At 36.7% G+C, this 26,927-nt stretch overlaps 1 protein-coding gene across 2 annotated transcripts; it reads right to left on the reverse strand.

The window, feature by feature from the left end:
* Positions 1-809: 809 nt before the first annotated feature.
* On the reverse strand, positions 810-25,584 carry LOC116718336 (Golgi apparatus protein 1-like). Of its 2 annotated transcripts, XM_032560170.1 has the most exons (27): positions 25,236-25,553; positions 19,358-19,387; positions 18,872-18,958; positions 18,580-18,795; positions 18,090-18,293; positions 17,937-18,008; positions 16,703-16,889; positions 15,615-15,832; positions 15,423-15,544; positions 14,452-14,553; positions 13,599-13,752; positions 13,484-13,501; positions 11,059-11,196; positions 10,500-10,586; positions 10,342-10,404; positions 10,148-10,261; positions 9,207-9,295; positions 8,258-8,375; positions 6,457-6,549; positions 6,245-6,382; positions 4,788-4,911; positions 4,573-4,715; positions 4,373-4,474; positions 3,245-3,352; positions 3,062-3,182; positions 2,882-2,988; positions 810-2,455 (listed from the first exon to the last, which is right to left on the reverse strand). In XM_032560170.1, exons 1-27 carry the CDS (start codon positions 25,551-25,553, stop codon positions 2,288-2,290), a joined length of 3,441 nt encoding a protein of 1,146 aa, XP_032416061.1. In that variant the 3' UTR covers positions 810-2,287. The 2 variants fall into 2 exon arrangements, with proteins under 2 accessions (XP_032416061.1, XP_032416062.1); XM_032560171.1 differs by lacking the exon at positions 13,484-13,501 and having other exon boundaries at positions 2,288-2,455; positions 25,236-25,584.
* Between the last annotated feature and the right edge of the window lie 1,343 nt (positions 25,585-26,927).

The following is a 26,927-nucleotide window of genomic DNA, read 5'->3' on the forward strand; positions in this document are numbered from 1 at the left end:
CTTATATTATAGAATATTAGAAATACTTAAAAATATACAAATAATTAAATTCTTTGTAAGTTAGAAAATTAACCTTTTATTCCCTAAAATGCAATAACAGCATTTCTTTAGTGAAAGTTTGATCATTTATATCAAATGATGCAACTGTAGCTAAATATATGCTTTTAACATCAGCATGTCAAACGCAGTGATTATTTATAGGATTAACTCTTTAATAATTGCATAGCAATACTTTTTTTATTATTATTTTACAGAATTTGAACCAGGTGAAGCTGAAGCTGCCACTGGAAGTTTTTTATTTTTAATCTTAAATCCAAAATGTAAATATTTTATTACAGTTTTGCCTGAGGTTTTTGACTCTTTCAAACTTCTCTTTTGTTCTAGAACGTTTTTAATTCATCTCAAAATTTTAGCATTTTTCTAGAATTTCTTTTACTGTAAAATCTAAATTATTCTGGGAAATTTCTTAATCTCAAACTTTTGACTCATCAAATTTAATTTTTCTATAAAATTTTTCAAATTAAACTCAAAATTTCTAGGGGGTTTTCTAGCAAATGTTCAACTTTTCAAATGCACGTCTAATTTTGTCTTTTTTTTAGAAAATTTCTCAATTTCTAAAGCTGAGGGTTTTTTCCAGCAATTTTTTGACAAACTATAATTTTTTCTAAATAAAAAAAAAAAATCAGATTAATCTCCAAATTTCAGATTTTTTTGGCTGAACTCTATTTTTGTTTTCCATCTACAACGGAGTCGAACATTCTAGACACACTAATATAATTTCACTAATTGTACAAGATATGTGAGCCAAATATCTGAAAACTGCAGACATTTTTTTTATTAAATTGACAACTTGAATCTGTACAGCAAAATAAGACGTCACAATAATAAATCTGTTCTCCATAATACATGGCATATAAAAAAAAACTGCTCACCATTTAATCTGTACAAGCTGAAAATTAAAAACAAACTCGTTAAGCATTAGCTTCCAGCTAGCTTCCCTCTGAGAATATAGACCAGCTTACATGCTACACATTCACTTAATCCCTCAGAGAAATTAATGTAAAAAATCTGCAAATATTAGCTACAAGAATTTAGATTAAAGCATATTAAACATTTGATTTTTACATTTTCATTACAATCCTCAGTTCCAGGCTGTTTCCACATCATAAAATTATTAATTAAGCTAATTAGATTTTTTTTATGGTGAAAATCAAAAAGTTTCAATTTAATTTTTGGTTCGCTTCAGTTATTCCACTTCTGTTCTTCCGGATGAGCAGAAGAAATATTTCCACACTCTAAAGGAAAGTACAACATAAGAATATATACTAGGGCCATTTTAGTTTGAATTTAATCTCCAAAATTTTCACACAAAAAAAACAAAACACGGAAATTCAAAAGTTGAACATCATAGACTTGGAAAATTTGAATTTCGGAAATTTAAAATTTGTAAGAAGAAAATCTCAAATTTTGAGTTGAATCTAAGAAATGTTCTAGAAGAAAAGTGGTAATTTCTGAGTTTCAAAAGTTGAAAATGAAAAAACAGAAATTTTGAGATCAATTTTCAAGAAAACACAAGGAAATATGAGTTTTCCACCTTCTGGTATTCCTTAATTTAAAAGGTCAAAACTTTGCTAGCAAAGACTCAAAATTCTGACATTGATCTTAGAAATTTTCAAGAAGAAAAATATAAAAATTTTCTGAATTACAAATGTCAAATTTTAAAAAAAAAACTTTCAACTTTTCAGACTTTCAACATTTTGCTGGAAATTTTCTGAGCTTAATTTAAAAATTTTGGATTTTTTTTTTTTTGCAGAAATGTACTCCTTTTTTCGTACGTAAAATGGCCCTAATACGCTGTCATCAGAACACTCTCAATAAATCAGACACTGAAGTAAAAAAGTGGAGTGAAGTTAATGTTCGTATTAAATTAAATGGAGCGATGTTCATGACGACCGGCTCGGAGTTTCTGATTCTGAACCGATGAGATTTGCTTCAAACAAACGCGAATTACACAGCAGCTGCGATAAAAGTACCAAAATAAATCGTCACTGGGCCAGAACCGTCCGGAAACAGCCCAGCAGCAGTCTGTCGTCACGGCAACAGCGTTCATGGAGGAGTTTAAATAAACGGAGCGGCTTCGTCTCCAAAAAGCCACACCAGGCGTTCAGAGAAGTCCAAACGGAGGCTCAAGCATTTGGTTTTCTACAGAGGAGAGCAGGTTGGGAAGTGGCGTTGGCACTGTTAGCGGTGGCTGAGGGAGACGGAGGAAGAGGAAGAGCAGTCGGTTCTACCGGTCCTTCAGCTCCCGGGTCACTCGCTTGGTGATGCGGCCGCACAGCAGCCCCACCAAGAACAGGACGCACACGCTCAGCGCCATCACCAGCAGGATGTAGTTCTTAGAGGGCGACGTCATCACCTGCACGGCCAGGTCCGAGAATCCCTCAGCTGGCGCCACCTGCAGGCCACACCGGAAACGGAAACAACGTTTTAACAGGTAGCCGAAGGTTTCAGCAAGTCACATTATACCACAGCGTACTAGGGCCAATGTAGACAAGAAATGTAAAAAGAAATTTGGCCAAAGAACTTTCAAGAAACAATTATTTTAAAATGTTAAAAAGTTGCTTGGAAAAAAAAAACAGAATTTGTTTTAGAATAGACTTGGAAATCTTTGAGCTTGAAAAGTAAAAGATTTGCTAGAAAAAAACCTCTAGATTAATTTCAGATATTTTCAAGAAAATCCTTTTTGAAATTTCTGAGTTTCAAAACTCTAAAATTTGCAGGGAAATACTTTTCTAGAAAACTCTTGAAAATAATGTCAGATATTTTCAAGAAAAAACAAAAAAAATTGAAAAGTCATTTTTTTAAAAAGCGGCGGCGTTACCTTGGCGGCGTAGCTCCACATGTCGATGCGGTCTTGGAGTCTCTTCTTGCACTCGGGTTGCAGTCGGATCCTCTTATCCTGCAGCGCCTCCATCAGACACGACATCTCTGCAGCCGAGAAACAAGCGCTTCTATTAAAATGGAGGACATTGTGCGTAAAGACAGAATAAAAATCACCCACGTCGGCCCCTGCCCGGTGTGATGGCGGCGCAGTGGTGTTTGAGGTCCAGGGCGCAGGCCGTGTGGAGAACCGGGTCAACAAATATGTCCGCCTTGCTCTCCTTCAGCATGTTCAGCACCTCCTGTGAATGAAGCTGATTAGAAAATGTTCTGACAGATTGACTTTGCGGCGGCGGTGGTTCACCTTTTTGCAGGCTTCCTGTTTGATCTTCAGCAGGTTTCCTTTCAGACATTCCTCCACCTGCCCGGTTTGCTCCTGAGCAGCCGCCTCCTCCGCGCACAATCTGGAGATCTGCAGGAGAAAAACATGGAAAATCGGCTTCGTTTCACCTTTACTGGCATTTCAGAGAGTTCCTGGTAGCACAACAAGAAACCCAGGGCATCATGGGTCCTCCACCGTACTTAACAGCGCAAATTAGTAGGGCTGCAACTAACGATTGTTTTAGTAATGGATTATTCTGATGATTAATTGATTAATTGATTAATCAGATATTAGCAATTTTTTTTAGTCTTTTTAGTACAATTTTAGAAATGTATTAAAATATGCAGATAAACTTTAAAATAATTTTTAAAATTAGAAAATAAACATTTTATTGGCTAAAATGCAACAACATCGGATTCCTTTACTGCTGGTTAGTAGGGCTGCAGCCAATGATTATTTTAGTAATTGATTATTCTGATGATTAATCAATTAATCCAATTTAAAAAAAATTGGCACATTTTGCTGATTTTTCATTTAACCACTTAAGCCTTTTTTATACAATATTAGAAATACATTACAAATATGCTATAAACAAACAATTCAATTACATTTTATTGCCTAAAATGCAACAAATAGCGTTCCTTTACTGCAGGGGTGTCCAATTTTTTTTTCTAAGTCAAAAATAAATAAATAAAATCAAGCAAATAAACTTTAATTTTGTCTATTTATTTTTTTGTAGGAGAGGGATGTTTTTTATTGTAGATCTAAAACTTAAAAAGTATTTTACAGGCATTTCTATTGTTTGGTGTATTAAAAGAAAAGCTTTTAAGTTTGGTTGCAGTGAAAAAAATACCAGTTCTACTGGCAGATTATTTTATTTATAGAAGAGGAAAAATGTCTTGTTACAAGTGAAATAATCTGCCAGTGGAACTAGAATCAATATTAAGGAATTACTGACGTAAAACAAGCTCCTATTTCTTGCTGAAAAGTTATTTATGTTAGTTTTGTCCTATTTCAAGTGTACTAATATAATTGCACTAGACCAAAAATACTTTTTAAGTATTTCTGTTTTTGCTGTGTAGTAATTAGAAATACTTCTAGTAGTCTAACCTCGTCAGAGCAGTGCATCTGCAGCTGTGGGTCCAATCTGTAGTCAAGCGCTGACTCCTGGAGAATCACCCTGATCTGGTCTTCACAATCTGGAGACAACCTCTGGACCAAAACCGAACCAGAATCACAGTATAACAGCATCAGACAAGTGAATTTGTTTCCTACTGAGTCATTTCTGAAGTGGTGAGTTAGGCTCACACCTGGTCGGCGTATTTGAGTTTGAGGCAGGCGATGATCTGACCCTCCAGCTCGCTGTCCTCGCTGGCTTTGTTCAGGATGGACTGGCAGAACTTGGGGATGTCGGCTCGGCAGGCTTTCCTCAGCACCGGGTTCAGTCTGTAGTCTGCAGAAGGGCCAAAAGTGAGATGGAGAATACTCCAATCTGATTTATAGACGCGTATTTCTCTGATCTTACCAGTGTTCTGGGTGATCTGCCTCTTAGTGATCATCTGCTTACACTTTGGATCCATCAGCTCGCTGTTCTTGTTCTGCTTCAGGCACTGCAGGACGTTCCTGGCATCCGCTTCAGTGCAGAAACGCTGCAGGAGGGACGACATGCCGTCAGAAATACTGACACACTAACATATCTAGAGTTTTTTCACTTTTTCTCACACTGTAACCACAAAGCTCCATGTTTTTTCTTGGAATTTTTGCGATCTAAGTGCAAACAATTCATTACCTTACAATTAGTTGTCAATACGTGGGCTATTAGATCAAAATGAATTCCTATCGGATAACGTCCGCTTAACCCTCTTTCAGTGTTGTAGTTTGGCCGCCATCCAGCAGAGGGCGCCGCTGGTCATCTTTATTAGCGGAGCCGTTGAGACAAGAATCAAAGATGGCGGCCATGCCAGGACGGTAAAGAGAAACGGTCCAAAAGGAGTTCGGAGTGGAATGTAAATGCTCTTTATGCGATTCTGTTTTGAAATATAAACACTCGACAAGCTAAATAAGCTACGTTTTCATCTCTATTGTGCTTTATTCAGCCGAGCTGAGTGACGGAGTACCGGCAACTTCTCAACTAAAAATGACGGATGTGCCACGACAGAAAAACGGAGAAAAAGTAACATGATGGGGGAAAAACATGGCGATAAAAATTACGGTTGATTTTGACCGCTGCCATGAGTTAATTCACTTCATGGATCTCAGTTTTAATATTCATTCTAAAGAACCCACAGACGGTATTTCTAAATGAAAATCTGTTCATGGGGGAATTAATTGTTTCATATATTTTATTCTTTTCATCGTTTTTCTATATAGCAACCCTACCGATTCTAGTTTTGTTATATTTTATAAATATGTTTAAGTTTAATAACGTTTAATTTGTTCAGTCAGCATTTAACACGGCTGACACAAAATAATGTTAAAATTATTTTTTTTATTCAAGCTGTTATGAAACATTTTGCACGTCGGGTCAGTTCTATGGAAAGCCGGTTGGCCATTTTAATACAAGAGGAAAACTAATTTAATAAGTAAAAATGATAACATCAGATGGATCAAAATGACAATAATCTATATAAGTAATGGTAAATAAATGAAACCAGGCAAGGAAAATTTTATTTTTTCTTTCAATAAAAATCTTATAAACCTTAACAGAAACTGCAGGTGTGGTGAATGTTTGGTTAAAACATGTTTGTTTTTTCATTCAGGGGGTAGAAAATCCAAAACCTTCATACTCAAGTAAGAGCAGAAATACTTCATAATGAAATTACTGAAGTAAAAGTGAAATGTACAGCGCAGTAAAAATACTCCTAAAAGTATTTTTTTTCCAAAAAAGTCACAGAATTAAATGTAATAGAGTAAATGTAACTAGTTACTGCCTGACTATGTTGACATCATCGTGACGTCATTTCCTGTCCATGTTCAGCTCACCTTGATCATCTGCTTGCAGACTCTCATGAGCTGGTAGTCGAGCTCCGGGTCGCTCATCTCCACCTCCTGCAGCTTGAAGATCCTCTGGTGGCAGCGCTGACTCAGCTGCTTCTTCTGCTCCTTCAGACACTCGATCATCTGGGAAGACATGGCTGAAAGGTCAGAGGTCAAGCATGTAAACAAAGAGGCATGCAGTGTTCTGGAGATGTTACCTGAGCGTTCCCGAACGCCACGTTGGGACACAGGCGGCTGATGTCGGACTTGCAGGGTTCGTACAGCTCCGGTTCCAGCCGAATGTCTTCAGACTGAGTCAGAATGAACAAATTATTTACATTTTACATTATTACTTTTACAAGGCAACAGTAAGAAGTAGCCAACCAAGAGTAAAAAAGTATTTGGTAAAAATGCTGCTCAAATGACATCAATTATTTAATATCTAAAAATGATCTATCATTTAAATGATCTATCTAAAAACATCAGGGCACCAAGATCTAAAGTTATGTTGTAATTTTAGAGACCAAAATGAAAAATAATTCATGTAAATAACACAATTACAAAATAAAAATGTTCCAAATCAGTTTCTTTCAGTAAAAATCTCATGAAACCTTAACATAGACTGCAGGTGTGTGTCTGTCTGGTGAATTTTTATTTAAAACATGTTTGTTTTTCATTTATTTAGTAGATAATCCAGAAATGTTACTCAAGTAAGAGTAGTAATAAAAACATACGCCAGTAAAAAATACACCAAAGACATACACAAGTAAATGTATCGGAGTAAATATAACACGCCTAAAACAAGCAACTTCCACTTGAACACGCCAGCTATGAGACATGGTGGTGGCAGCATCATGCTGAGATGTTGTTTCTGGTGCATTACATACTGAAAAAATGCATAATGAAAAAGGAATTGTGTTGAAATTCTTGTGTGTAAACTTAAGCTAAGTGAAAAATATGGAAGGATTTTCCAGAATTTATCCCAGATCTGTTCTTTTACTGCATAAAACAAGCTAACATCCATGATTATGATATGTTTATAAACTTTTAGGGCTGAGTAATGAATCGTTGTATTAATTCATTGATGTTTTTTTGGATTTTGAATATTTAAATTTTTGGAAAGTCATTTTTTTTTTTTTTTAAACCGATGTTCTAGTTGGGTTTCATTGTTCAGAGTGGCGGCCATCTTGCTTGACAAGCATGTTTTACCGCTTCTTTTTATCTGGACTTTGAATTTAGTCCAAAGTCTAAATTCAAACTTTGGACTAGACAATAAAAGTTTATTTTCTTATTTAAAAAAGGAATTGAATTAGAATATTAGATCCAAGCTAAGATTTTTTAAAATTTATTAGACAACTAAAGTCATAATGTTACAAGAATAAAGTTGAAACATTAGAAGAATAAAGGAGTAATTTTATGAAAACTCCCAACAGGTTGTGAAGTATAACTTCACAAGCATCTTGTGAAGTTATACTTTGGTTTCTACAGGTAAAGAAATACTTAATCTTTTAACACATCAACATCAAATTATTACCAATTGCAGGATTTTGAAACAATTGTGTAACAACTGTCTATTTTGAAGAAAGAATCACAGACTGAGTTGGTTTATCCAGGGTTTTTTCTAATTAAAATGACATTTTTTTGTTATTTTAAAATGTTTTTTTCTGGTAAAATTGTGTCTTTATGCTGCTAATATTGTGACTAAATTCTCATAATTAAACAAAAATTGTTGTAGTTTGGCCCTAATATTTTGTTGTGCAACTCACATAATGGATTATTGAAATTAGTCACTTTTGACAATATTTTTTGTCATTTTTTGGAAAGAAATCGGATCTGGTATAAAAAAACCAACAGATTTTATATTTTAACCTCATTGCCCAGCCCTGTAACCTTCTAATGAAACTGTAAATATCCGCAGATTAAAGATGGGATTGTGCAGAATCTCTGCGAACACAGAGATTCTGGTTGGATAGAAATGAAGGTGACAGCAGGTCGGTTCGGTCCGGTTCTTGTGTTTACCATCTCCAACTCCTCCACCCGCAGCTGCTTGCGACATTTCAGAGACACTCGCTGCTCTCTGACCTCCTGCAGCGTGTCGTTCCTCACTGTGGTGCTGAGACAAATTACAACGTCCACCCTGCAAGGACACGGACACGGAGACTTAAAAGACGGTCTGAAAAGCAAATTCAAAGGCTTTTATCGGCTTCTGTGTTATGTTATGTTTCATTTTTATTTAAAAAAATAAATAGCAGAATCTGCATGCTATGTTATAGCATACGACGCATGAAATATATCCATATAGGATGGATAAAATGACACTGCGTACTTCAAAACTAAGAACAGGGCAGGTATAAGTAGCCGCAGCTAATGGAGGGATGAAAAACTGATGCTGTAGAATAAGCCTGAAATGCTTAATTGTGATTAAGCGACTAATTCAATAATCGATTAATTGTTAACTGGAAAATACAGACTCCAAAAAAATGCTATTTGCTGAAAAAAAAAAATCATATTTAGAGCAGTAATTAAGCCAAAATTGTACAGAAATAAATAAATTTTGGATAACAGATAAAAAAAAACCTTTGTCTGTAAAAAATATGTTTTAACCAAAACTTTTCAAGTGGCAGTTTTAGCTAAACTCAGTTCAGATTGTTGCAGTTTAGGCAATAAAAAGTTTATTTTCTTATTTAAAAAAGGAATTGAATTATTTGTTTATTTGCGTATTTTAATGTATTTCTAATATTGTATAAAAAGGCTTAAGTGGTTGCATGAAAAATCTGTAGAATGTGACAATTTTTTATCCAATTAATTGATTAACCATCAGAGTAATCGATTAATAAAATCGTTTGCTGGATCGTTTGCTACAGTAAAACATAAAGTCGAGTTATTTCCAGGATAAATACAAACACAGTCTATATTTATGTGTCTATATGGTTACTATGAGTTGTGAAGTTGCATATTTTCCTCTCACTTCTTTTTAATATTGGGACACAAGCGCAGAACGTCCTCCTTGCAGGCCATCTTGAACTTGTAAGAGAAACGGAAATCCTTCATTTGAATCTAAAATTAGACAAATGAAAAGTAAATAAGTTAGACTGAATTAATGGACAATGTTCATACGCTTTTCCAACAGTAAAATTAAACCATTTTTAAGACAAGATTTTAAACCTTTCCAGCAAAACACTCAGGAGATAAAACCGACTCATTATTTTATATAATTTATTACTGTTATTAATAATGTCTTGTGATAATTTTCTACTTTCTAGGAACTAAGATAAACAACATTTTACGTTTTGAAATGTTTTTCTCACACACATCCAACACACTCGACTGGTCCAAGAACAAAACACAAATTTAGCTAAAATTTCCCCAATTTCAATAACGTTGATTAACGTACAAAATATGAGAACTTTTATTTCAATTACACACATCAGTAATAAATATTCATTATATTGAAACAGTCTAAACTAATATTGTAAAGGTAAATTACCTTCTTGGTCAAATTAAATGATCAAATTCAATAAGTTACAAAAATCTCTCATCAATGTTCTTGTTACATTTTCTGACTTTTATCAAATGGAGATTATTTTTGGTAATTTTGACATAAAACAAGTAAAATTTGGTCTGAATTAACTTTAGAAATAAATGTCTGTTTTTTATTAGTTGTATGGAAAATATCTGGTTTTAACTGTAAATAATTGTTTTTAAAATTTAGACTTTTATCAAATGTTAGATTTCACTTAATTACAAAACTACAAACTTTCTAATTTCCAATCCTTGAAAACACCTAATTGAAATTGAAGGATTTCAAGCACCTGTACGAACCCTGAGTGAAATTTCTGAGCAAGATGAATCGATAAATATTGGAAATACATATTAATAATAATAAATAGAAATGCGACTTAGACTGACCAGCTGGAAGTGTGTGACGCCGACTGCACACTTTTCGTTCATCTCTTTCTGGTGTTTATTCTGGACCAAACACTCCATCAGATCTCCTGTATCGATCTGGTTATCAGCTACGTCCTGAACGTAAATAAACATAACAGGTGAGTGTTTTAAAGGTAAAACCGATGAGCTGTGATTGGCTGTGTGGCCGTCCTCACATGGCAGTGGGCCTGGATGACGGGCTCACAGGCTCTGATCAGCAGGGCGTCGATCTGGATGTCCTGAAACACACACAGATGTTTCAGAACATCTGTGTTACGTCCGTCCAGCTGCTTCCACTGGTTTGTTTTATAAAATAGATGATGTGAACTCTGACCTCTGACTCCAGCTCCGTCAGGTTGCCGACAACCTCCCTGCAGCTGGACACCAGGTCCTCCAAATGCTCCTGCAGACACTCCAGCTCCTAAATACAAACAAAAACAGGTTCCAAAAAGATTCATTTTTACTTTCTGGAAGTAATTTCTACCTGCAATTAATCAAAAATGCATCATTTAACCTTTTAAAGGGACAATATGCGTTTTCGAGGAACAGAATACCATTTTATAGCACAATCAAGAGACATTGTTACCTTCAGTTGTTAAAATCAAGTCCAATTTGACATTCAGAGTCAAATTGGACTCTGAATGTTTTACTCAAAACATTCAGAATCCAAACCACTTCTGTCTTCATACTTTAGACCTTGCACTAACATATAGCATTGAGCATAAATAAATAACAGTTCTTCCCATTAATCCTGCTGTGTCTCACCTTTTTAATAACCTTTTAGTTTATTATAATTGAGTACTTCTTTATCAGACAACATGCTAGCAACTTTTAAAGGTATTGTGTATGTGCCATTTTATAGCACCATCAGTCCCGGTTCAGGTGCGTCTTACCTGTCCCGTGTCCGTCTTGTCGCTGCACCACTTGCCCAGGTCGGTCATGCAGCGCTTCTGCAGCTCTGGGTCCAGCTTCACGTCCAGCGCCCTCTGGTGGAGAATCCTCTGAACCTCCACTTTACAGTCCCGAGACAACTGCAAAAACACACACACACACACACACACACACACACACACACACACCGTAAGAGAAGACGAACATAAAAACCTGATGCAGACGTTCCTCACAAGCCCAAAGCATCAGCCCTCCACTACCATGCTGATGAATGACAGAGTTATGATTGTAAATTTTTACTCTTTCTGTAAAAATGGCCGTTAAATATTTTCCGTCAAACTTTTCCTAAACTGACGGGCAGCAACACTTGCTTCTCTGATGTCAGCGCAGATTTCCTTCTGCCTCCAAACACAACCTGCTCTTCTTTTAACTCTTACTTCTATAAACTGTTATCAGGTATTACATTTTTCTAAACATAGGCATAAATGTACAGAATTACAAATTAATTTGATAACTTTACACCAGTACAGCACACTTAAATACACCAATAACTTCACAAGTTTGGTCAAACATGTAAAAACAACTTTAATTTGTTCAGTCAGTGTAAAATAAATAATAAAGAAACTGAAAATGACAACAGGTCGACTATCTTGGTAAAATGTAACAATAAACTACAACAAACCTGTCAAATGGTTCAGAAAGTGCAATTAGGAATTATAAATATGTCGCTCAGAGCACAAAGCATAGAATTAGACTGAAACCAGGTCTAATTTTGTAAAATATTGGGACTGATAGAGATATTAATATCAGATTGGCACATCTCTAGATTTAATAATTTTTTTAAAATCAGGAATAATTTCACTGAGCCGGTTCAAAGCATCTACCTGCTTTTAATCTCTGTCAGTGATTCATTTTGATTTATTTGGCCCATTTTAAACAGAATCACCTATAAATCAAATTTCAGATTTACACAGAAAGGCAATTTGCTCAATTCTTTCTTCCTGGCAGCCATGTTGTACTGTTGGCATCCTCCCTCCCCTTTCCACCAGATTACCACCAACCTTCTGCAGATGTTATTGTTTTAACACAACATGCGTGTTGCAAACAGCTCAGGTCTTTGAGAATGCCATTTTCTAAGGCTCCAGTAAACATAAAATTATTTTCCACTAAATGCTTGCACACAGCTCCAGAGCAGAATTAAGCTTTTAGCTTGTTAGCTCCATGTTTGCATGCAGTTTGAAATTAAAAGGCGGTACAATCTGCTTTGCAAATTTACCAATTCGTTTTTCTTAGTTTAGCTGCAAAACTGTTAGCATACAAACCCTCAGAAAATGTACAAACTTTTAATTGGGTTCATATTCAATCAAATGCAAACACACAATTAATGTTAAAGGAGTATTGCGTGATTTACACTACAAACCAGAAGTTTACACCGAATACAAAGACAAATATGTTTTTCTGAAGTTAAAGACCAAACTACTCTTGGTTTAAGCCACTTAGAATTATCCAAATTATTTCTATTTGCTAAACGCCAGAATAATGAGAGACAATGTGTCAGAGATTTAGTTATTAATGTCTTGAAAATCTATTTAAACAATGATGGAAAGCCCAGATGATGATCAGGGTTTACCCCGGTAACGGGCCACCTGGTGGCGGGTCACCAGGCTTTACTTAATCCATCTTTTCTGTTAGTGGTGTATAAAAAACCAATTTAAAATAGGCAAACTATGCTTAGCCTGGTGGGGGGGAGTAAAGCCTGGTGGTCCACCAGGCTGATGATCCTCTGGGGGAGACCTTATCATGTTGTGGGGCTGTTTTACTGCAGGAGGAACTGGTTTATAAACTAGAAGGGATCATGAGCAAAGAACATTATGAGGAAATATTAAAACATCAGCCAGGAAGTAAAAGCTCCAGATGGTCAATAACCCTCAACATCCAGCTAAAGTTGTTAAAAAGTGGATTAAGGAGATTAAGTTGGCGTTCTGGCCGTCACAAAGTCCTGATCTCATTTCCATAGAGGAGTTTTAGCAGATTGCAAACCTGACCCAGTGAGACCAGTTCTGTCAGGAGGAATGGACCTGAACTCCAGCAAACTGTTGTGAGGAAGGGAAGCCAAAAGGTTTAACCCAGTCTATACAGTCTAAAAGAGAAGTATCTCTGATATGGACCACGTGGATGTCCAAAACATCTTCTTGTTATATTTCCTAGCATTTAGCAAAGAGGAATAATTTTGCTAAATCTAACTAACCTACAAAAAGAGAAGAAAAAAATGTTTTTTTATGTAAACTTCTGGTTTCAACTGTTTTTGGTTGATAATTTAATAAAGCTAAAAAAAATCCAGATTGCCGTTTTTACTCATTAGACAAATTAAAAATCAGATTATTTTAACCCTTCACCTGATTTTAGTCGAGACTGGACAGCTCTTACCTGCATATTTGGTCTCACCTGTCAAATTTAAAGACACAAGTTCTAAAATTATCACCCAGAACTGCTGAGTCGCAGTAAAGCTGCGTCTGTTTGGACGTCAGAGTGTTGCTGTTACCCGGCGACCCTGCTCCTCTGTGCGGTAAGCGTGGCGGTACAGGCAGGAGAAAACGGCGCCTGGCGGCATCAGCTCGCTCGTCTCGTTCCAGCCGAGGGTGTGGCAGAGTCGGGCCGCGTCGCCCTGACACTTCCTGTACAGGATCGGGTCCAATCTGCAGAAAACACAAAATATAAGTAAACAGACCCGGTTCCACATAGGAAGTTCCACCGATCGGATTCTGTTGGGGTGAAAAGATCCAAATTGGGCCGCTCACTATAACACATTTTTCTGGATGATAAATTGTCTGAAGTGATAAAAGGTGATATTGTTAGTTTGAAAACATTTTCATGTAACATAATGGTAACAAGGGCATAATAACCCAAAAAGACATTCTTAGAGATCAATAAACTTTAAATTCTAATAAGCATTTAAAACTCCAACTGGAAAGACATTTTAAATATCAAATATAAACAAACAAAATAACTGAAACTACAAATAAGAAAATAATTCTGTAAAGAAAATTGTCCTTCAAAAAAAGGGATTTATTCCCGGTTTTTTCCTGCCTAGCAATAGAATATATAATATGTAACAACAACATTAGTATTCTTGTTAACAAGCTTAATATGAAATACTGGTATAGATTAACGGATCATCAGTTAGCCAACATTATCTGAGGTGTGATAAAATAGGAAGTTAAATTAGGCAAAATGAACTGGCCAAAAAATAAGGAAATACAGAAAACATTGGTCAAATTTCTAAAGAAATTTGCAAATGCTGAGCGAATTTGTATTAATAGTTGTCATCAGAACTTTCTGGAGGGTCTGGTTAAGGTGTTGCATCCTCCCAACGATGCAGCTAATAAGCAACTCACTTCCAGTCTCTGGATATGAAATACTGCAGCTCCAGCAGGCGATGCTCACAGTCGCCCACCATCTTCTCTGTGTACAGATGCTCCATCAGGCAGGAGAGGATCCTGCAAAAACACAAATCTGTCAAATACTGAGCCAGAAACAAAAACTTAAAACGTTCAATTTCAGACTCAAGCATTTAATACAAAAAAAATAAATAAAAAAAGGAGGGAATTCATTTGAGTTTTTGGGAAATTGCTGCAACTGAAATTAGTTTTTATTATTTTTTGGTATTTTACTTGCAATTTTATTATTTTGTATTTTCTCTCAATCTCGTAATCTGTTGATGACAATGACAAATAAATCTTATCTATCTACTGTATCTTTATTTTTTATCACACTTAATTTCATTTCTTGTTTTTATCATTTATCTACCTGTGATCGTTGTGAAGCACTTTGGTCAGCAGAGGTTGTAAAAAAACATTGACTAACAAAAGTAACTATGTCACCTTCAGTTATAAAAAATGATAAATATACAATTTAATTTAGAAAAGAATTAAATGATTCCTCAAACATGCATGAAATAATCAAATGTTTTTTTAACATTGTAACATGATGTACAGCTTAAAAAAGTTTATTTTACACAATCCCTCCTTTTAAAATTTGACAGACCGCTTTGTAATTCTCATTGATAACATTAAATTTACTGTCTGTATCTGCAACGGTTCAGCTCTTAAATTATCTATTTATTTTAACTTTTCTTTTGGAACCATAATTTTGCTTAAAGTGTTCTCCATCATCTCACCTTTATCTTTATACCAAAGATAAAGAATTAAAAACAAAGGCGAGACAGTCTGGTTCTGATGCAGCTGTAGAAAACAACTTCCAACCTTCTACATGTAACCCAAATAGTTCTTTTGGTGAGAGTTCACAAGCATTTCATATAACATGACTAGCAGATGTGACCTTATTGTAATATTTCCATCACACTCACATTGGGTCTCCGCTGCGGATGTGTTTGCAGGCGGTCTGGATGACGGATTCACAGGCCTCGTTCAGCGCTCTGTCGATCCGGTAATCGGCTCCAGGATCCGCAGACTGGATCAGAGTTTGCAGCTGTAGCAAAACTCAAAATTAGAAAAGCCAGAAATAATCATTTCTGATTTCTTACTTGTTGTGTTCTTACTGCGCTCTGGCAGACGCTGTCGACGGCGCTGCTGCGGTCGCCTCGGCCGAGTCGCATCAAGCAGTGCAGCGTCCGGCCCTTACGGTGCAAACCGGAGCACTGGGCCTCGATCTCCGTCCGGCAGTGAAGGACGATCTCCGGGCTCAAGGAGAAATCCTCCATCAGCATCCGCCGGAAGTCCAGCATCTCCCCCTGACACTCGCCGCTCACCGGACGGCCTGCACAACACAAAAACGGATCGGAATATATTCTGATAAAAACAACAAAAACGCACAGAGACAATGTTTTTTGGATTGAGGTTATTTGGAACCAACAAAGAGATACAGTGCCAAGAAAACTATTCAAGGCACTTGAATTTTTCCATTTTCACATGGTTTACACATAAAATATATTTCCTGCCTCACTTTTACAAATTACAGAAAATATTTTCAAAAAGTAGCTTTTATTTCAATCATCCTTTCTGTGAGTTGTACTATGGAGTTTCAGGGTCAGGCTATGAGAATTATTCTTTACGTTTGAGAAAATATAGTTATAACATTAGAAAATAATTTTAACAGAAAAAAACATCTTAAAATTTAGAGAAAGAATTTAAATGAGAAGAAATCATCAATATAGTTATCTAGAGCCGATTCAACAGATCCAGTTGTTTGGATGATTGTTTGAATGTCCTGCTATTTATTTCTGTTTCCATTTAGCAAACAGAAATAAATTTTGGTGATTCTATCTGACCTAAAACAAAATACATCAGGTCTGATTTAACTTCAGACAGTGAGAAATAAAATGTGTATCTGTCTTTTAATTATTTTAAATATCTGGTTTCAACTGTAAATGTAAAATTTGCATTAGATTGCACTTTATTACAAAACTGCAAAGTTTGAATATGAAACACTGTCAAGGCCCTGTAACAGGGCCTGGTGTCAAGGCCCTGTTACAGAAATCAAGCACTTTCTAATTGAAATTCAAGAATTTTGAAAGATTTCAAGCATCCGTACACACCCTGATCATGCTGTGGGATTCTCCATCCAGGAAACAGCTGGATGGAGTTAAACAGTGAAGGAGGAGAACCTGTCGGGTCGTCATGCTCTCACCTCGGTGCACGGCAGCCTCCAGGCACAGCAGCAGGTAGGACAGCCGCGCCTCGCGGGCGCGCGGCAGGCTGCTGTCCAGGCTGCAGCGCTGCTTCCTCAGGTCCAGCTTGCAGGCTTTCGCCAAAGAGTAGCTGACTCTGTAATCCTGGGAGATCAGCTTCTGTCGGGTCGTCAGGGCGTCTCTGCACTGGTGAGAGGAACATGAGGACAGGCTTTACCCGGTATGATTCATGACGGGTCAGCAAAGTTATTGATTAGTAAGAGATTCCCCCTAAGCCTGGTGGTGGAGGCGGTACGGCAGCCCACCGTGTCACCGTTTGTGTTAACGCATTATAAACACACAATTCTAATTTTCTGAACTCGTCCTACGACGTAGTTCACTACTTAGTGAACAGGAAAAGGTTTACAAAATGGAGGAGCTTCAAAGCCTGAAACCTATGGATTTAAACGTTGTGACGAATTTGTAAAAGATGTACAAACTCTTAACATGAATAATAAGGATCTGGTGACTGGCAGAGTAAGTTCATGTAGTAACAAACACACAGGCTACATCTCCGTCTTAGCTAACAGATTAAAGTTACATTAGCAAAGCTAATTTTGCTAGTTGGGCAGTATTTTGTTTTTGGCAGTAAATACTACAATAATTATCACTGATATTTATCTTAGTATTACACAGAGGTGGGTAGAGTACTCAAGTAGTTGTAATTTACTTATTGTTTCTAAGTTAGATAGGAACAAGGCAAGAAATAGTCCTAAGCTGGTGGCTTGTTTAGTGTTGTCATAGCAACTCCATAGCAACTGCCATGACAGTTGCTATGACACCTACCAAGATGGCTGTCAGCTACAAAGTTCCCAGATGTGTGATGCCACATGAGAACTATGTGTTAGGGTAAAACTTAAGGAGTTTTTTGAGTGTTTATTTATAAAGGTGTAAGCCAGGAGTGGCCAAAGTCGGTCCTGGAGGGCCGACATCCTGCATGTTTTAGTTCTCACCCTGCTGGTAACGACCTCTTCAACATGTCAATGTTCTTCTTAGGCCTTCTAATGAGCCATTATTTGATCCAGGTGTGTTAAACCAGGGAGAGAACTAAAATGCCGGCCCTCGAGGACCCACTTTGGGCACCACTGGTCTAAGCGGACATTATTAGTTCATCAATTGGAACTAATTTTAATCTAATAAGCCAATAATTGTGTGCATCCCCAGTCAGTAACAATCCGCCGACTCTCTGAATACCTTTTCGGACATGGCTTCCTCAAACTTATGGTTGAACAGACACTTGTAGACCTTCCCTTCTCCTGCCTGGACCTGTGCAGAAATAGAAATTTGCTGTTTTAAAAGTGAAAACTTGATTAATTTCCGCTGGTTGTTCTTTGAAAGTCTCCATACGTTCTGGCAGAACCTCTCCCGGTCGTCTCGGCAGGCGAAATAAAGGTGCCTGTCGAGGTGAAAGTCATCAGACGACAGCTCCGCCACCCGGAGGATCGCTTTCTGACACTCCTCTTTGATCGGATGTACTCGCTCCTGCAGCTCCGCCTGCCTCACCAGCGCCCTCTCCAGGCAGGAGATCACCTCGCCCTGCGAGTGCGTATCCTGTGGAGAGATGCAGGGTTTCCCACAGTAAAATTAAAGAACTTTTCAAGCATTTTCAAGGTAAGTTTTCAAACTTTTCCAGCACCACACTTTGGAGATAAAAACAATACAATACACTATTATATGTTATAATTTATTACTATTAAAGGAACAGAAATAATCTAATGTACTAACTTTAGTTTTGAGAAAAACTGATTTTCAGATTGACATTGAAAAACGTAAATAAATTTCCTTTATTTTGGTTAATATTTACAGTGTAAAGCGCTGGACACACACTCACTGTCACCTTTTGTCCTACGTTGATGCTCCCGCAGCGCAGGCTGTTTATATCCTCTTTGCATTTATCCATGAAGCCACAGATGAGTCTGTAGTCGCTGAAGATGATGCTGGTGATCTTGGTGATGTACTGGTTGCACTGGTACTCGCTGATGTTGCCTCTGTGATCCACCAGGCAGGACACCAGGTATCCCCGCCCTCGCTCCTCCTCGTTACACTCCTTTATCTGCAGGTGAGGGGAATGAGAAGAGTCAACTAAACAAATCAGGGCAGGAAATACCGTGTAAAAACACGCAACCAACCTCAGCGATGGTGCTCCGGCAGACCTCCGTGGCCACAGACTCAAACTTTGGATCAGTCGTCAGGTTCAGTTTGTAATTCCACAGAAGCTGAGCACAATAAGGGCACAAAAAGGTTAAAAACTCACAAGAAACTAAACAAAAAGCTACGATTAAGATGTGAAAGCATCTCAATATTAAGAAACTTTCCAGCGTGGGACACTTAAATCTATCTGCTAACCTTAGAACTAATTCATTACTGCACAATTCAGTAAATATTTTGTCAAATTAATATTTAAATACATAATTAGATGTAAATATAATGTAATAAATGCATCAAAACAACAAAAGATTGGATTAAATTGATGTAACTGAGTAAAACTGCAACAATGGTTCCTCAAATAGATCCAAAGTTGTGATTGGCTAAGTCATACACCAATAGACCAATCAGCTTTGAATTTAATTACTAAGTGGAAATCAACTGCTTGCATACTTAGGAAAAATACTCACATGATTGCAGTCGGGTGCGAGCTCAATTTCCTGGACGAAAAACAAAAAATTATTTTCAGACAGAAAATAATTTATTCACACATAAAGATAGAACCTTGCTAAAAATGTGACAATTAATTTAATTCATTTATTCCAAGCCTCCATTTTATAAAAGCCGCCATTTGGTTGATTTATTTTCTTACTGCAGATTGAGTTGTACAGGTGTAATAGACTGTCGATGTTATTTCTTTTGCAAGTTACACTTTATTAAGTTAGTGGTTATGGTTTCTCTGAAAAAGAAAACCAAAAAGAGGAAGTAGAAGATCCAAAATGGCCGAATGTGATGCCACCATGTTCCTGTGTTAAGCTGTAATGTTTTACTTTGAAGGAGGAAAAATAAAACAATAGTTGTCTCTTTTTTTGTATAAAAATGGGATGAGAATTTGTAGATTTGAGTTATGAATTGATTATTGTGCTAGCTTACAAAAAGCATGTAAGAAGTTAATTTGCAATGTTAGCTAATGTTTCAGTTTTATGACGTCAAAGAGAAGGAAATGGTAGGTGGCAATTCTTCTATAAATCAGCACAAAAAGAAAAATAAGTCAAGATTAAGTTTGCTTTGCTGTCTAGCTGGTGAAAACTAGCTAAACAGCAAATAAAAGTTAAAAAAGAAAATCAGAAATAATTTATCACAGTCTAATTTCTTTCATCACACTAACCATGTCTCTGATACAGCCACTCAGGACCTTATTTAATAAGAATATTTCTTATTTTATCTTCTGAAAAGGAGAAAATCTGACCTAACACTGCAAAGCAACCAGACTCACTGCACTGTTTCTCTAATCAACTTTCTTAATTATTCAGTAGCTAATTAAACCTTGGGTGGTTTTAGAAAAAGCCCCCAAAACAATTAAGGAGCTGCTGCATTCAATGACCGCAGGAAATAACAACTTTCCAGACCAGATAAAGTAAACAGAACCAGAATTCTATCAAGGTCAGCTAACATTGATTTCTTTCTTAATAATCTCCCAAATATGAAGCCATTTATAAGTTAAAAATGTTTCATAGAGGGAAAGATACGCTTTGAGTAAAAAAATTAAAAATCAATAACCAGGTGCCAAAACTGTGAGAGACATGACTGAATCGGAGTAAAGCGTTGATCTGACAGAAACCTGACTGGAGCAACACAACCTCCTGTGACGCCGTCAGTCAGGAGTCCCAGTAGATGGTGGAGCAGCGACTCGAACTCTGCTGCTGATTCTGGTTTTCCTCTCCTCAGATTTGCAGGAGCCATTAGCCAGGAGGCCACAGCGGGTTTAAAGGCAAAGCAATTATCTCAGGATCGCTAATGGCTGCAGAGAGACGGTGAAGGAGGAACGGTGACAACATGGGGATTAACAGAAACCTAAAAAATCCCCTTTTTTATTTTGTTCTTAAAAAGGAAAATTGCTACTATAAATATTAGCATGATAAGCAGCCATGTTGGTGAGGGGTGTAAACAACTCTTCTGTAAATGTGTTTCTTAGAAAAGTGGTCAATCATTTGCATTTTCACTTCATTGTATTCTAGGAATGAAATGATTAATGGTAAATGGACTGAACTTGTATAGCACTTTTCCAGTCATTTTTGACCACTCAAAGCGCTTTACACTAGCGTCACATTCACCCAGTCGCACTCACAAACACTCATTTATATTTATCGGTAGGCAATTTGGGGTTAATTGGCAGGAGGAAGCTGGAATCAAACCTACAACCTTCCGATCGCAAGATGACCACTCTACCAAAGAGCCAGAGTCGCCCCGATTAACAGTCGGGGCGACTGTGATTAATTAAACATGATTAATCGTTTATTGTAATAATAATTAACTAATTTAGTAATCGATTAATTGTTAGTTGGAGTACACAGACAATAAAAAAGGGAACTTGGTGAAAAAGAAACATATATGGAGCAGGAATTAGGCCTGTGTGTGTCTATATATACAGTATATATACAGTATATATATATATATATATATATATATATATATATATATATATATATATATATATATATATATATATATATATATACTGTATATATACTGTATATATACATATAAACCAAACTTTCTTTGTTTGTAAATATGTTCTAGTGGGAGTTTTACCTTCAACCAGTTCAAATTCTTCTTCAAATTGACTAGTATCGTTTTTCTATCCAATTATTTTTGGTTAATCCAAAAAAAAAAAATCACCCGATCAGCCCTACACTGTATTGCTGTCAAACAGAAAATCCTGAGATTTTCACATGTTACAAGTATGTTTTAGCTGCAAATGCATCCTTCGCTACAAACTATCAAGGAATGCCATGTTATTGCATTTTAGGGAGTAAAATGATTATTTTCTTATTTAAAAAGGCATTAAATTGTTTATTAGCGTATTTTAATGTATTTATAATATTGTATTTTAAAATGTCAGTGGTTAATTGAAAACAAAGAATGTGCCTTTTTTAATCCGATTAATGATGAGAATAATCGATTACTAAAGTAATCGTTAGTTGCAGCCTTATTGTAAAAGAGAATTTTTTTACAGTGTAACAGGGGCTCTCTGTATGTCCAGTAAAACGGAGAGAGAGAGAGAGAGAGACCTTGTGTTGCCACAAAATAACAACCCTTGAGTAAATGTGCAACGGAGAGAATTTTATAGTCCTCTTCCTCCCAATAAAGACGTTTTTAAAACTTCACATTGCAAAAGAAACCAAGAGCTTCAAAATGTGCTTACCTTTCAAACACGCTCATAAAGTGCTTTGTAGTTTATATCTGTACTGTAGGGAAAAGCCACTTATAGTCTCTCACACACAAATGCAGTGCAGATCTTATATAAAATTAACTCCAAAATCTATAAATAAACCCACAAAAGCTCCATCGCAGATGCTACAGGACTCAGTTAGCATCTTAAATGTCAAATTTCATGACAATGCAGTTAGAAAAAGACTGGAAAACATTCAGGTTGTTATGAAGCGCAGCATATCAGCACCTCGTACCCATCACCAAGCATGAGGAGGGATGATTTGGGCTTTCTTTTGCAAAATTTTAGTTAAACCAGAACTCTTCTGTTTGCAAAAATATCCTAAAGTCAGCAGCAAATCTTTAATAAAGTCTGCAAAAAACAATAACTACAGCGAATTAGAGCTGCAACTAAAAAATATTGTAGTAATTGATTATTTGAATACAAAATGTAAATATTTTTGTATAGCTTTAGCTTAATTACTGCTCTGTGGTTTGTTCTCAGCAAATTGCCTTTTTCTTGGAGTCTCTATGTTGTAGTTATTGATTAATCGATTATTCAAATAATAGAATTGGCACATTCTGCAGAATTTTCATTTATTTTTTTCATTTTATTTTTACACAATATTAGAAATACATCTGCTTAACTTAACACCAATACTATGTAGGGCTGGTCTGTTGATTAATTTTTTAATTAACCAATAAATGAATGGAAAGCAAAATGTGCTTAATAAGTTGTTTTTCTTTTTTTTTTTCAAACAGAATTTGAACCAGGTGAGCCAAAACTATACCACTTCACTAGTTCTGGGTAAAACATATTTACAAACAAAGGCTTGTTTTTGTGTTTTGAAAGCAAAATGTATACGTTTTTTGGTACAGTTTTGGCCTAATTACTTCTCTGACTGTGCTTTTGTTTGAGCGAATTGCCTTTTTTGGGGTCTGTATACTGCAATTAACAATTTATGGATTGTTAAATTAGTTTACGATATTTCAATAGTTGATTAGTCATGATTAATCACGATTAGTCCAATTAATCGTTTCAGAAAATTTGTTGGTTCTGCTCTTTTTTTTTAGCCAAATTGTGTAAAGTCCAGTTTCGGTTCTGGAGCTTCAGGTTGCAGACCGCTGATCTAGACAGTAAACTCAATAGAGAAATCCAATGGAAGCAACAGAGGGCATACAAGAAAACATGCATAATCATATACATACTGTAGATACTGCAACAATAATGTTTCCACATGAAAGAATGGGAAAAGCTGAGCTGTTGAAGCTTTTCTCAGTTGGAACAAACGGTCACTGCAAATCCTTTGACCTCTAACAGACAAGGAAGCGGCAGCCATGTTTGATGAGCATCGGCTTACAGCGATAAGAGTGAAGATCAAAACAACAGAGGCCATCCAATGATACTCCAGTCAAAAGGCACGTGAGCAGAAATATGGAAGGATTTTTTTTTATCATGTAAGAAAAAAGCTGGCAGGATGTTTGGTTTTGACTTCGACCTTTAAGTCACCTGACAGCTGAATGACTTGACTGCTCAGTTACAATCTAACTAAGTCAATAATTATTTCAGAGGCAGAGACACTGCGAGCGACAGAGCTGAGCAGAGTCCAGGATCCTAAAACTTCCTATATAACATGGAAAACGCCATGAAAAAAGAACAAAAAATGAAGAAACTCTTCCACTTTTTGTAGATTATTGACTATTAAATGACTCTTTGGAAGTTAATATGCTGCTCAAGATGTGCGTTTTAAACCACCAGTCTGTCTTTTATGGCTCTGGATCATTTCCTGCTCCACCTATACTCCTATTTGGCACACACACATTGCCATTCAGTGTCAGCATAATCAAAAAATTGTCAGTGAATTTCTCCTCATAGATAAGCATTTTGGAGAAAATACTGACATAAATAAGCATACAAATGCTAAAATCTAACAAATATCCATTTATTATGAATTACTCTGGCTGCAGGGTGCAGATGGTAGCGAAAAGATCCTGGGTATGTAGGATACACAAGGTTCAATACTGGACCCCTTCAACTTTAATATCTACATGCTACCATAACTACGCAGATGATGCACAGCTCTACATAACAATGTCAGCAGGTGACTCTGAGGCCATTCAGCCACTGAACAGATGCTCAGAACAAATCAATTTGTGGATGTGCCATAACTTTCTCCAGCTGAACAGTAACAAAACTGAACCAATTATTTTTGGACCCAAAGAAAAACGATTAAGAGCCAGCACACAGCTTCAGTTTTTACAGCTGGAAACCAGCAATCAGGCTCCATAAATATTGCAACGGTAACTAAGAAGTTATGGGAAAATAATCACCAATCAATGCATGTTTTGAAAAAGTAACCAGTGAGCTATTTCAAAAATAACCTCTATATTCCAGGAAAGCAACCAATAAACTCGTACATAAATCACCCTACTAGTTCTACAAACGTTACTTTTAGTGTGAGGAAAATATGACCAAGTTTAAAGGAAAGGTGAAATGCAAGTTCAGGGTAAGTAATATACTATTTGCACAAAAGTTACCTCTACCCATCTGTGGTTGTGACTCTTACCAAATATTATTAAGTTGAATGTTTTGCTTATGTTTAAAATATTTCAGGTGATCTAAAAATTATATAAATTGCTTCTCTAAGATCATACTGTCATAGAAATTACACATAAGAATCAGCCTAGTAGATTTTAACTAAGGCTTTGGATGTACATTTTTTATTAGTTTTTGTACTTCATTATGTTTCCTTGTGGTTTATTAAACATGAAGTAAAACCATCTAGAATGTGCTAAAACACCTATCTTTTTTTATTACTATTTAGTGACTTATTACTTGTTCATAACCCAGAGGTCTAATTGTATTTTCATTTATTTAGAGAATAATTTGTTCTTTAGGAGTCTGAGGAGTGTTTTCTTGAGGAAAACAGAGATTTTTGGTCTGAATGTGTGTTTACGGTTGAGTCCGGGTCAGAACCCAGCAGCGGGTGGTGTGTGGACCCCTCTGCCTCGATGTCACGTTGACAGCCGGCGTCTCTTTTAACCACCAACCGGGGGCGACACACCCAGCAGATGCCCGTCATGTTTATCATCACCTCCCGGTGTGAATCCCTGCAGACTCGTCCACCAGCCGCTTACCTCTCTGCGGTCCTGAAGGCACTCCAGAACGGCCAGGTTGTTTGACCAGGTCTGCTTGGGGCACAGGCGGGTCAGGTCCTCCCGGCAGGCCGCCTCCTCCGCCAGCTTCCAGCCGCTCGCCCTTCGCGGCTGAGAGGCCCCGGCGGCAGCGGCGACAGGTGCATTCTTATCCGGATGGTCGACGGCTCTGACATCGGATTGTTTGGGCGGCTCGGCCGGGAAGTTCGCCACCTTCAGGCCCAGGACGGTTACCGAGCTCCAGAGACACAGTGTGGAGAGGAGCAGAAGCAGCGGCGGAGAGCGACTCTGAGCCGCCATCTTCACATAACTGTCAAGTTAGAGCTGATACGGCAAGACACCTTCACTTCCGGTCAAGTGTCTCACAACAAGAGCTCACATGCAGTGAAGAATACACAATTTCCGGTCACTGTTACCTTATAAAAATAGAAGCTTTATCTTCATTTTATATATATATATATATATATATATATATATATATATATATATATATATATATATATATATATATATATATATATATATATAATATGTGTGTGTGTGTGTGTGAACAGAAGTAAATAAACAAGGGGATAATTAAAATTTAAACTTAAGAAAATCAATACCCAGACGCTTCAAGATTGTGACGATAGTCCCTACTGACAGTTATTTGTAACAATACTGTTACTACTTTACTAATATTGTTTTGTTTTCTTTTTCAACATTTCACAAAGTTGCATCAAACAGAGAAAGGCATCACCTGATCATGGAAAAAGCTGTGTGCACATGGGCATGATTGACAGCGCTAAGAGGCTCCTCCTGTCTCTGAATGGTTGTTTCTAGTTAGCACTGGGAGAAGGCATAGACATTTTTCACAGATTATCATACTATGATGTCATGACATAGTGACATTTTTAACAAATAGTAAAAAATAGAGACAAATTATTTATCCGCTTCTATCTGCTAAAAAAATGGTTTTATGAAGATACTGTACCTTTTGGTGCATCTGTGTTTATTTGGCATATTAAGCCTGAAAATATAAATATTTAGGTATTTAATTTTACGAAAACCTTGTATGTGGAGTTTAATTTCATGTATTGGGCTGCAGAAGACAGCAGATGGCAGCAGTAATCTTTAGATTACAATGACTGCAGCAGCACAACAGATTTGTCTAAATATGCTCAGCTCTCCAATAAAACAGCCTTTGCAGAAAATTTCAAATTGTTTGTCTTGTGGAAACTGTGAAAATCCAGTCTCAGTGTTTTCTAACATCTAACCTTTGAGAACAAAACATATAGCACACATGTAATAGATTTATGACTGCACATATGTGTGAAAAGACTTTGCCAGCACTCCACCTCCACCAAGCTGCTTGAGCCAGCTTCATCACACACACAGCCCTCCAACACAAAATAAAACTCAGCTGCTGCATGCCAACCATCTCATAAATAGTCACAATAATTTTATTTAGCATTGATCAGGATGGGGCTTGAAGGCCATTTGGAAGACGTTGTTAGTTTTTCGTTTATGGTTATTAATTTGAACAGCCCTGAGCAGTGAGTCACTTCCAAGATGCTGCGGTGTAGAACAGGATGGGAGGAAAAGTCTCCAACATCTTCAACAATCAGGCCACTTATTCCAAAATGTTATGGTAAAATAAGAGCAGATTTGTTCAGATTTAAAGCTTTCTAAAAG

Source organism: Xiphophorus hellerii, chromosome 4, assembly GCF_003331165.1.
Source record: "Xiphophorus hellerii strain 12219 chromosome 4, Xiphophorus_hellerii-4.1, whole genome shotgun sequence".
Lineage (NCBI taxonomy): Eukaryota > Metazoa > Chordata > Actinopteri > Cyprinodontiformes > Poeciliidae > Xiphophorus > Xiphophorus hellerii.